The 11,470-nt window shown below is 51.1% G+C and overlaps 1 protein-coding gene across 8 annotated transcripts in view; it reads right to left on the minus strand.

Annotated features, from left to right (window-relative positions):
• Positions 1-10,707, minus strand: part of LOC149913972 (annexin A4-like) — a 71,891-nt gene extending 61,184 nt beyond the window's left edge. Inside the window, exons 1-5 of one of the 8 annotated variants that reach the window (XM_090128011.1) lie at positions 10,377-10,705; positions 7,844-7,938; positions 7,478-7,591; positions 7,231-7,321; positions 6,291-6,325 (exon numbers count right to left, since the gene is read on the minus strand). In XM_090128011.1, coding sequence (XP_089984137.1) covers positions 6,312-6,325; positions 7,231-7,321; positions 7,478-7,591; positions 7,844-7,938; positions 10,377-10,644 — 582 coding nt within the window. In that variant the 5' untranslated portion in view covers positions 10,645-10,705 and the 3' untranslated portion in view covers positions 6,291-6,311. Of the gene's footprint in view, positions 1-6,290; positions 6,326-7,230; positions 7,592-7,843; positions 7,939-8,651; positions 9,416-10,376 lie in introns of those variants that run through there. The other 7 variants (XM_090128017.1, XM_090128016.1, XM_090128015.1 and 4 more) reach the window with 7 other exon arrangements.
• Between the last annotated feature and the right edge of the window lie 763 nt (positions 10,708-11,470).

Here is an 11,470-nt window from a genome sequence, read left to right on the forward strand (position 1 = left end):
AAGAAGGCTGATGGCTTCCTGGCTGCATTAGGCAGAATATTGCCTGTGAGTGCTGGGAGGTGATTCTTCCCCTATGCTCAGTGTTGGTGAGTCTGCACCTGAAGCACTGGGTCCAATTCTGACTCCCCAGTATAAAAGACACGTGAACGAAGAAGAAAGACTCCAAAACAGGGCTACCAAGGTGATGAAAGCCCTGGAGCGCCCCTTGTAGGAGGCAAGGCTGAGAGAGTTGGGATGTCTCCGTGTGGAATGTCTATAGAGGCCTGAAGAGAGCGTGCAGAGAGGTCAGAGACAGGCTCATTTGGGTGGTGCCCAGTGCCAGGACAAGAGGCAGTAGGCACAACCTGGAACACAGGTTCTGTCTGACCAGCAGGAAGCACTTCTGTGCTGTGCAGATGTCAGAGCAGTGGCAAAGGCTGCCTGGAGAGGTTGTGGGGTGGATCCGTGGGGATCTCCAAAAGCAGTCTAGACGTGGTCCCAGGAACCCTGCCCTGAGTCTGCTGAGCACAAGGATCCAGAGGTGTCTCCAACCTCAACCATTCTGTGATTTAGTTATTTTTATTGAGTACTCCAAAACCCATATGTTTGTTGGCAGAGTTGGTTTTCACAGCCGTGTTTAAAGCTTTGTGTCTCTATGTGGTCAGCTCTTTAGAAACCAGTTGTACAATTTCAAATTCACTCATCCTCGAGCTTTCAAAGATAAGCACCTGAAGCCCTTTTCTTTCCGGACTGCTGAAATATCCTGGGGAGTCTGCAGGGAGAGGAAGGGAAGGAAGAAAAATGCAACAAAGAAACAAAAAAAGAAAGAAGAAAGAAAAGAAAAACACCTGTGGAAGACACAGGTAAAGGAATCTGTCAAGTTACCTAGCTCAAATTTTCATTGAGAAGGAAATAAATACTGGGAATAATTTCAGTTTATTTTCTTAGCTTCTATTTGTGCAAAAAGGGAATCCAAGCGTGCATTTGGTTTGCCTGTGCGCTGGAAGCTCTGTTGCTGCTTTTTTGCTTCCAACATAACCTCTGTTCACGTTTCTGGTTGCCCTTCAGAACCTGCTGTGCATAAGTAAAACAGAGCCAGCACGTTGGATTCAGTCTCTAACCAAAGAGGCCTTAAGCTGACCAGAAGCAGCAGTGGAGGCATTTCATGGTGAGTAGGCACAGAAGTACAATTCTGTGCCCAGGTGTTAAGGGCACGTAACAACTCTTCAGAAGTTACATACCTTAAGTGTGAATGAAGAGCTTTGCACTGCTTCTGGATTTTGCTGCGTGATTCAGGAACTTGTGTCTGATGGCAAACTCCTGCATGTTAGATTCCATGGTCGTTAGGTACCGTGTCTGTTTGCCAGGTACTGTACTCTCCTTCAAATCCCTCTCTAAAACCCACGTCTGTCAGAAAGCTCTAGAAGTAAACTAATTGAAATGCTACTGTGAAATAATCCTGCTCCTGATTAAACAGAGGCAGGAAATTCTTGTATCAGTACGATACTGCAGCATTTTAAGCCCGGCTGTCCATCATCTCAGCTTCGCTGGGCTCTTGAATAGAGTTCAGAACTACAGTGCACAAATCTTAGGTGCCTTTCAGATCCCTAGGGCAGCTGTGGTCCAGACGTGATCTCTAGTACCAACTAATGGAAATGTAGTTGAGTATTTCAAAAGTGAATGTCCCTTTATTAATATCAGTCAATTAATATAATGTGTGTTACATTTAGCTTCATCACTTTTGTACTTATTTGACGTATAGAAGATGAATGCTTCTATTTATTTTCTCACAGTCTCTCAGCTCTCAAACTGCTATTGTAAACTTTAATCCATTTGGCAGAGCAGCGAGCAGAGCAGGCAAGTGTTGAGATTGGGCATCAAGGTAGCAGCAAAAGCCAAGAGCATCAAGGAGGAGGAAGTGAGGAGAAGGTAAGTGAAAGGCAGGGAAGGTAATGGTAGGCTAAGGCAGGGGGAAGGGGAGGAGCAAGGGAGGTAAGGGTAAGGGAGAAAAGAGGGGAGGGGATGGGAGAAGAGGAAATGAAGGGGGGCTTAAAGGAAAACCTATGATTTAAAAAAAAAAAAAAAAACAGGAAAAAAATGAGAAAAAAAATGGAAAAAAAATGAGAAAAAAAAAAGAAAAAGAGAAAAAAGAGAAAAGAAGAAAAAGAAAAATAATATATGAAAAAAGACAAAAAGGAAAACCAAATAAAGCAAAGAGACAAAAGGTAAAGCGAAAAGACAAAAGAAGTCAAGTAAGAAGTAAAGAACACCACCGAAGAAAAGAATGGGTGGCAACAAATAGAGAGAGAGCAATGCATGGCACTGCAAAGGAAAGCAAGGTGAGAGTAGCAGCAAAAGCCAAGAGAGTCAAGAAGTCAGTGAAGAGCAGGAAAGGTAAGCTGGGGCTTGGATGGGTATTGGGTGGGAAGGGTTGTTAAAAATAAATAAATACATAATAATGAAAATGAGTTAAGTGAAGAAAGAAATGAGCTGAATAATAACAATTAAAAACAGTGGATTGCAACAAATTCAGGGCAGGCAAATATGAAAGCTTACTGTGTAGCAGTTACCTGAGGCCCCTGACTGATGAGTGATCCTGGGATGGAAGAAGCAGTTTAGCCAGTTTGATGGGGGCTGATAGTTGTAGCTGTAGTCACAAGTAACTGGTTCTGTAGTGAGAGCTGAGCTTGGCAGTTCATCTTGTTGGTGCCAAGACTTGTTTTGCAAGCAGGTTTTCCACGTTGGCTCTGCATGACGCTTTGGATGAGCGGGTATGGAGTGGAAGAAACCCTGCAGAGCCAGGTGAGAACCAAAGCAGGAGAGAGGAAAAGTGCCCTTTGCAGCAGGGATGCCGTGGTCCTTCTCTGTCCAAGCACGTGAGCCAAGCACGTGGCCTGGTGCGTGTCCCTCCCTCCTTCCTTGCTCTCCATCCCTCCCCTTATCCATCCCTTCACTTCTGTCCACCCCTCCTTCCACGTTCTCCATCCATCCTCTTCTCCGTCCATCCTTTCACCTCTCTTCTTCATCCCACTCTCCTCCCCCCCATCCTCCCACCTCCAACCCCTACATGCCCCACTCCAACCCTTCCATCTCCCCATCGCCCATTGCCCCCCATTCCCTCCCCGCCATCTCCTCCTCCTCTGGCTTTAACACAAACTGGGAAAAACAAGGTTGTACCCCCAGAAGTTACCGAGATCTTAAATCCTAATTACTTAGGAGTGTGGCTATCAGGGATGCCTGGCAGAGCCAAAATGCAGCCCCAGAGGAAGTGAAGTTAAAAGCAGGAGCCAGCCCAGTCAGCGTAAAGCAGTGCCCTCTGAGGATACGAGACTGTAGAAGGACAGAAATCATAAATAACTTTTGGAGTTAGGATTGCTAACTGAATGTGAGTCCAAACACAGCACCCCAATCCTGCCGATGAAAAACTGGATGGCAAGAGCTGCAGTTTGGTACAAGACTTGAGGGCAAGTGATAGGACTGCTGAATGTATGCACCCAGCGGTAGCAAATCCATACACTTCATTAACCAACTTATGAATGAGGAGGTGGAGTTTCCCTTCTGGATTTGAAGGATGCCTTTTTATTATTTTATTTTTGCCTGCTTTGACCAAATGCAACCTAAAACCATTTGCCTTGGAAGAGGAGAACCCCAATACGGGGAGAAAAGAGCCAGTTACCCTGGACAGTGTTAGCCAGGGCTGTGAGAACAGCCCAGTGATCTGTGAGAACTGGTCAACTCGTGAGCCTGAGACTTGGGTGCCTCCATCCCAGGGTGGAACCTTACTGCAGTTTGTGGATGCCACGGCAACAGAAGAGGACTGTGTGCATGGACTGTGAATTTGCTCCATTTCTTGGTGTAAACGATTATCAGGCTTCTCACCAGACAGCCCGAGTGATCAAAAGGAAGGAAGCAATCTGCTGAATGCCCAGAGTGCTTTTCTCCCACACACATGTGGAGGTGCATGAAAAAGGTAGCTTTTAGTTCAGGGCTGACTGACTTGAGTGTGTGTGGTGAGTGAGGCCTTGGTTCTTCTTTTTCTTTGCTTGGGGGTTGGGTAACTGGGTGGGCCTTCCAAAGACAAGGGTTTGGACTCTTGTTTTTCAGGCTGTTGGAGTTCCTGTGGTTCTGAAATGGTAGAAAGTACAACGAACATGCCAGCAGGACAGACATGCAAGAAAATGAACGCAGAACCTGTTTCCTGTGCTTGTGATTCAGTTCTGCTGTCTCATTTAGCTTTTTCAACTGCATATCTAGAGTTCATGATAATCCTATGAAAGTGACAATAAGATGCATTAAGTATTAAATTGGAAAGCATTCTAAGCAGAAATCTGTTCTCACCATTCCTCCCTGTTCCACTGCTGTTACTAGCAACGTTCTGCAGATTCTGAGATGTTTTGCTGGAGAACAAATGCCTATTCAGCAGTGTTGAAACCAGGCTGTAAATTGGCTGACAAAATCCATGAGCATTCCGTGGTTTCCAGGATTACAGCAGCACTTTGGCAGTGTACTGCTATTCCAGTGAACTGATGGGCTGATCCCTAGAGGTGCTGACATGGTGATCAATGAAATGCAGAAAGAGCATTTTCCAGCTGTGTGCAAAGATAGAATCTATTGCTCTTAAATAGACTCCTAGTCAGTGTCCTTCTGCAGTGTTTAGGCTTATGATGTGTTTTCCAAATGCATTTTTGTTGAAGATCTCTAATGTACTGGGAAGTACCTCACCTTCATTGTAACTCGTATTTCTGAGTCAGAAGAAATGCACACCCAGAAAAGTGCAATACAAAACTCAGTAAGAAGCAGAGGCACATCTACTCTCACAGGTCACATTCTGGGCTCTCCTGTTGCCTTCAATGCACTCAACAACAGGCAGTTTAGAAACTCCCTTTATACTCTGTTTTATGATTTCCACTCACCGTGGATCAAAGCAGCAAGATATAAGCAAAAATGCAACTTTCCTTACAGACTTTGCAAAAAATGGTTTAAATTAGGTCGAGCTCCAATTCTCAAATAAAATTGCACAGGAATCAAGGAAAATAACTGTAGTGAAGTCTTCCTGCTGGTCAGATTAAACAGTAGACTGAAGGTCTTGTAATTGGAATGCTCATCTCAGAAGAGTGCTGAGATAAGAATATCCGTAATCTGCATTTGTGCAGTCTGTTTTAGCTAGGAGCTCCAAACTGCACGTACAGAGATCCACTGGCTGTGTTTGACAGCGAGTCAGTAAGAAGATAACCATCACACAGGGACCGTTTAAGGCCACTGAAATCAAGTCGTTTCTGAGAGGTGACACATCTGCCTCTTGACCTGACCAGATGTTTGTTCAGAAAGCAATGGTTAGAAGGCAATTAACCAATTAAGGTATCTGTGTTTGGATGGCAAAGATTTGTGTTCACTTGGCATATGTGTGATTAGTGAAGCATCACGAAACAGTGTGAACCTGCAGTACTCAGCCAATGAGGAACCAGGGCAGAAAGAGATCAGCGTTGGGCAGTAGGGGATAAAAGGTGGAACACTGTTTTCTGCGCGCTCCTGCTTGCAGGAGGCCCAACACTGCCATTGTAAAGAAAATCTGCTTTATCAGAGATACCGTCCTGGAAAATTATGACAAGCTGGAGCTTTGCAAGGACGTGGAGATCACTTGGTGATCTCTGCTTTCCATGCTGGAGCTGCAGCCAGGTGTACTTAGGTTTCTGAAGTCCCTTTCAGTCTCAGGAGGGAATAAAACAGCCCGAATGGAATGGGTGCAATGGGGCTCTCTCCAGGACACCTGCTGCCTCAGAGGAGTTTCCATCTACTGAACACCTACGGAGCTCCTACAAAAGCACCACGCACAAACGAGGAAGGAAAGAAAAACCCAGGACACGGCGGAGGGGTCCTACCTCTCAGTAGGTGATCCCTGTTCCGTGTACAGAGGATGGACCTAACTGCACCTCATCTGTTCCCCACTTCTTCTCCCCCGCTTCGTACAGGCACTTACAGACATCATGGATGGCAAAGTAAGGCTCGTGGAGAAGACTGGGTGTACAGGAGATCTTTAATTCCTCGGAGCTAGAGCACTGCTGGCCCGTACTTGTCTAGATCATGGATATTTTCCAACAAGCACCAACCAGGCACAGCAACCCACAACCAAAAGTCATTGCCCCTGCCAAGGAACCAGCCTGGCTAAAGACCTCTCATTAGAGACTTGGAAACAAGGCTAGAACCATTATTCCCATTTCACACGTTGTCTTCTCTTCACTATGCATCATGCAGACACAAACAGGTTGGAAGTAAGCATGTTACTACACACCTGAGTATCCTGCTGAGCAAGGCCATCATCCACATACATTAACTCAACTCAGTTTCCCTGCAAAGACACAAGGATAGAAGACTCAGTTCACCAGAGCATCTACTGGAAACAACTCCTGAGAACTCCCCATTCAGGACCAGCTGCTGGAGATGGATAATGGAGTCTGTCAAAGGGAATACCAGCTTACAAACACAGCGAAACACAGCTCAGGTGTGCTTCGGGCTTCCTTCTGAAACAAGCAGCAACCCACTTTACTGGGATGTTTAAAGAAGGGCCCACACCACTCATGCACACCCAGAGTCAGAGTCTCCTCCCTGCAGAAGCTGGGTTAGAGGAGCAGGCCATGGGACACACAGGGTCCCATGTGGAAAAGCCAGCCTGGAGCTCCTCACCACTGAGTGCAGAGCTGTGCCCACAGCTCTGAAGATTCACCCCCTTCTCCCCTCAACGTGGCTCACTGCTGCGAGGGACACGAGGACCCTTCGAAACATGGACAATGTGTCAGATACAATGTCATCCTCAAGGGAGCAGCCACATTCTAGCAAGAACACACACACAGCATCTGCTAGGAGCAGGGCCACCACCTGGGTGCTGCCCACAGCATTTGCCAGCCATAACCTGCTAAGTACAGAACTGAGCCCAGGGCTCTCAGCATCACTGCAGCACTCCAGCCATCATCAGTAGTGCTACAGCCTCCAATTAAGAAGCGCAGACAGTAAGAAACTGGCAAGAGAGCCACACGTCCTGCTGACAGACAGAATGCTCTTCCCCATTTTATTTACACCAGCTCAGATGCTGGTGAAATTCTAGTCTAGCTTCTCTCTGGACAAACAGCAACACCCAGGTTGGCCAGTGCATCACACCTAAAAGCTCCCCAGACTCCTTCCTCTTCACGTCTGCCTGCACACACACAGACTGACTGTCAGACAGCAGGACAAGGCCTGGCCTTTTGCTCTACTTACAAAGCTTGTAGTTCTCATCAATGCGACGAATCTCTTCCTTGGTGTGAGAAGCCACAATTTCAATCAGGCAGCCTTCATCTGTTCCTGCTCCCTAGGGAATCGCCAAGGCAAGACTTAAGATACCAACAACTGCTCGTGACGTGCAACCAGGTTTCTTTAAGAGTTAATGTAAAATAAGAAGACATACATAACAAAGCAGTAAGTCCTTGGCCAGAACTTAAGCAACACGAAAGGAAGACTTCCAAACCTTCACAGCCCTCCTTAGTTCGTGCACATCATACGTGGTGGTGGGAGTCATCATTCCAGTGATCACCCTCTCAAAACTCCCACTCAGCTCCGACTTCAAGTCATCAGTCAAATCCTAGAAGGCCAAGAGAGGAGAAAGGAGTTGGCAGAAGGTACGGCCTTTGAGGACAGAAGGAACTGAGCTGTTCACCACTTCCCTTCAGGCTCCAACCCTCCTTGCATCAACAACTGCTCTGAACTGAACAAGAACCAAACAGCCTTGGTCAGGCAAAGTCTCTGCTGACCTTTCTCTTATGGAGATGGCGTCGTTTTTCGCTTTTCACCCAAGTGACACAACCACGTTCACACATCTCTGCAGACCACCTACCCTGCCACTGGTGCTCTTATAGGTGATCAGAACTCGCTGACCTTGGGAAACATTTAGTTTGGTCAAGACATCAATGCTGGCATCTTCATCCGTGCCTGCAAGAAACAAATAAAAGCTAGTCAGGCTGCTTGCACAAGAATCAGAAGTGCCCTCTGCTCTTGGGCCACCTCCAGTCCCCTACACAGCCAGCTCTCAACAGCCCCAGGACTACAGCTATGCACACAAAGTGCCACGACCCACACCACCAGAGCAGCTGCATTTCGGGACATGAAGGGCAGTTCTGTTTCCACTCTCCAATGATTTTTAGGGCAGTTGTGCAGCAGAGCAATGCAAGCAGCTACGCTTCCCTCTAACAAACCACCAGAGCAGCCCTTCCCAGTGCTGGGGAAAAAATAAAAGTTGACCTGAGGAGGGAGGGAGATCAACTTGGCAAAGCCCTTCATGGCTTTCCTGAGTGCCTGCGCTTCTTGTTCAGCACTAAAAACTTGAGACCCCCTTGATTGTTGCCTAAGGCCACAAGAAAAGGATTGAGCAAGGGCAGACTCGCACCGATGCACACATACATAGAGTTGAAATGAAACAAACAAACATAAAAGATGGACAAGGAGATAGTAAAACTCCACCCACACAAGTGATGCTGTATCAGGCCTCTGTCTCATGCAGCAGCCTATTCCAGTGGGAGTTTCCACACACATCAGAAAGAAGCCACAGGGGAACAACTGCAAGGAGAACATATCTCCACATTGTTGCCCATGGAGTATCTGGTTTCCAGTGAAACAAAAGCTGGACCACCTGCCATCTTGTTCAGTCCCACCAGGCCCTCTTCCTAGCAGTTCTCCATGTCAATCATAAAGCAGTGTGCTCCCATCATAGCCCCAGTCCTGACTTGTAGCAGGTAAGGATCATTATTCTGCACCATTACTTTTGCTCTGCTCGGCACTGGTGAGGCTGCACCTGGAGAACAGCGTCCAGGTCTGGGCTCCCAGTACAAGAGACAGCTGGACGTACTGGAAAGAGTCCAATGGAGGGCTACCAAGGTGGTGAAGGGACTGAACACCTCTGCCATGACAGGAGGCTGAGAGAGAGGGAGCTGCTCAGCCTGGAGAAGGGCAGCTCAGGGGGATCCCACCCACGGCCATCAAGCCCTGCAGGGAGGGGTAGAGAGGACGGGGCCAGGCTGCATCCAGTGGAGCCCAGTGCCAGGACCAGAGGTTGCCACCAAACATCAGGAGCACTCCTGCACTGTAAGCGCCGCAGCACTGCCACAGGGACCAGAGAGGTTGCGGTGTCTCCTCCTGGAGATCTCCAAACCCATCTGGATGTGTCCCGGCACCAGCTCTGGTGGTCCTGTTGGAGCAGGGCTGGACCAGATGGACCCAGAGGTCCCTTCCATCATCAGCCATCCTGTGCTTCCACAGCGCACCGCGACGTGCTGTGTTTGGCTCAAAACGGCCATTCACAAACGGGTTTCTCCTGCCTCCTGCTCGGCGCATCTCTGTGGGATCACACTGCCTCCTGCAATCCATCTTTCTAGTCACTCTCTTATCGTTCAGGTCCACCAGCAGCTGGCAACTGCAATAAAAAACAGAGAGAGCATTGGTTTTCTAGCAAACAGTTCTGAGAACGTACCACCCCTGCCATTTCACGGTGCTGGTGAAGAGATTGGGACTGTAAAGCACGACGAGAAGCAGGAAGCAGGGCTATTAAACAAGCAGATCGCAGCACAAAAGAAAGGTCAGTGCAAAAGGGAGAGGGAGGCAGAAGTGTTCTGAGTGCAAAGGAGCCGGCAGAAAGAAAACCAAACGCAGGGCCATCTGTCTGTGCTGCGGCCGGACTGACTGCGGCCGCCTCACGGCGCCTTCGTGCTGCCTCCAGTCACTGCCCCTCAGTCAGCGCCATCCCCTCCATCTCTGCTACAGCAGGAGACACGCACACCTCCACGCAGCTACAAACACGTGGAGATGTTTCCTGGTACCACCTGAGGAGCCCACGGCCGCACACTGCCCTCACCACCCCCATCATCCCAGTCCCCAGTCCTGCCCTGTGCTGGTGCTCTGCAAAGAACAGCAATCCAACACACAGCGTCCCCGCAGAACCACAGAGTCACTCAGGTAGGAAAAGACCTTCAAGATCATCGAGTCCACCCACGACCTAAGCATACCCTAACTCTAACAACCGAATCACAGAATGGCCAGGGTTGGAAGGGCCCTCAAGGATCACGGATCTCCAACCCCCTGCCACACGCAGGGCCACCAACCTCCCCATTTCATACCAGACCAGCAGCCCAGGGCCCCATCCAGCCTGGCCTCGAGCACCTCCAGGGATGGACGGGGATCCACAGCCTCTCTGGGCAGCTGTTCCAGCACCTCACCGCTCTCTCTGTAAAGAATTTCCCCTGACATCCAACCTAAATCTCCCCGCCCTCAACGTCAAACCATTTCCCCTCGTCCTGCTGTTATCTCCCCTTTCAAAGAGTTGATTCCCCTGCTGCTTGCAGGCTCCCTTCAGGTACTGAAGGCTGCAATGAGCTCACCCCGCAGCCTTCTTTTCTCCAGGCGGAACGAGCCCAGCTCCCTCAGCCTGTCTTCGTAGGGGAGGCGCTGCAGTCCGCCGATCATCTTCGTGGCTCTCCTCTGGACCCTCTCCAGCAGCTCTCTGTCTTTCTTCTTCTGGGGGCTGCAGACCCGGACACAGTGCTGCCGGACCGCTCCGTGCAGGGCTGCGCTGAGCTCCTGCTGCTGCAGCCAGAACCGCAGCTCCCGTGCTGCCGGATGGCGGAGCGGGCGCACGGCGACAGGCATCGGCGCGGGCAGCCGGGCCGGGGCCACGAGGGCCGCGCGCGGCGATGACGCAACGACGGCGCGACCGCGGGCGGAAAGGACCCCCCGCCCCGCAGCGCCCGCCCCGTTCCGCCGGCCGACCAATGGCAGCGCGGCGGAGGCGGGGCCGAGCGCGGGCTCTCCGCCGATGGCGGCCGCGGCCGCGGGGCTCCGTGCGGGGCGAGCGGCGCTCCGCCGCCCCGCGTCCCCGCCGCCGCCCGCCCCGTGCCTCGGGGACGCCGGGCGGTCAGGGGAAGGCGGCGCGGCGGCCCGTCCGTCCCCCGTCGGCGCCGAGCCGTCCTCCGGAGTCGCCGTTCGGCCGGGAGCCGGTTGGGAACGCGCTCGTTTCCCCGTTCGTTGCTCCGCGCGCTCGTTGATGACACGCTTAGCGTTCGTTTCTCGGCGCTTCTGCCCGCGGTCGTTTCCGCAGCTCCAGCAGCCCGCCCCGTCCCCGTGCCCACCGCTGGGGAAGGACGGGCAGCACAAACGGCCGTGTCGTAGGACTGCGACCGCCGGCGCCGTTCCTCCCCCCGCGTCCCCTGCCCTCCTCAGCACCGCGTGGGAAATGTTGGGTGGGATTCCGGGAGAGCTGGGGCGGCTCGGCCTGCAGAAGAGGCTCGGGGGGATCCCGGGCGCGGCCATCGGTCCCCGCACGGAGGTGCGGCGAGGACGGAGCCGGGCTGCGCCCGGCGGTGCCCAGCAGAGGACCGGAGGCTCGCGCTGCGGCACAGCGGGTTTCCCCGCAGTGCTGCCACCGCCGCGCCGCTTCCCCCTGCTTGCGCTAGGCAGGCTGCGCAGCCCGTGCAGA

Source organism: Phasianus colchicus, chromosome 32 (genome assembly GCF_987193195.1).
Source record: "Phasianus colchicus chromosome 32, bPhaCol1.hap1.1, whole genome shotgun sequence".
Lineage (NCBI taxonomy): Eukaryota > Metazoa > Chordata > Aves > Galliformes > Phasianidae > Phasianus > Phasianus colchicus.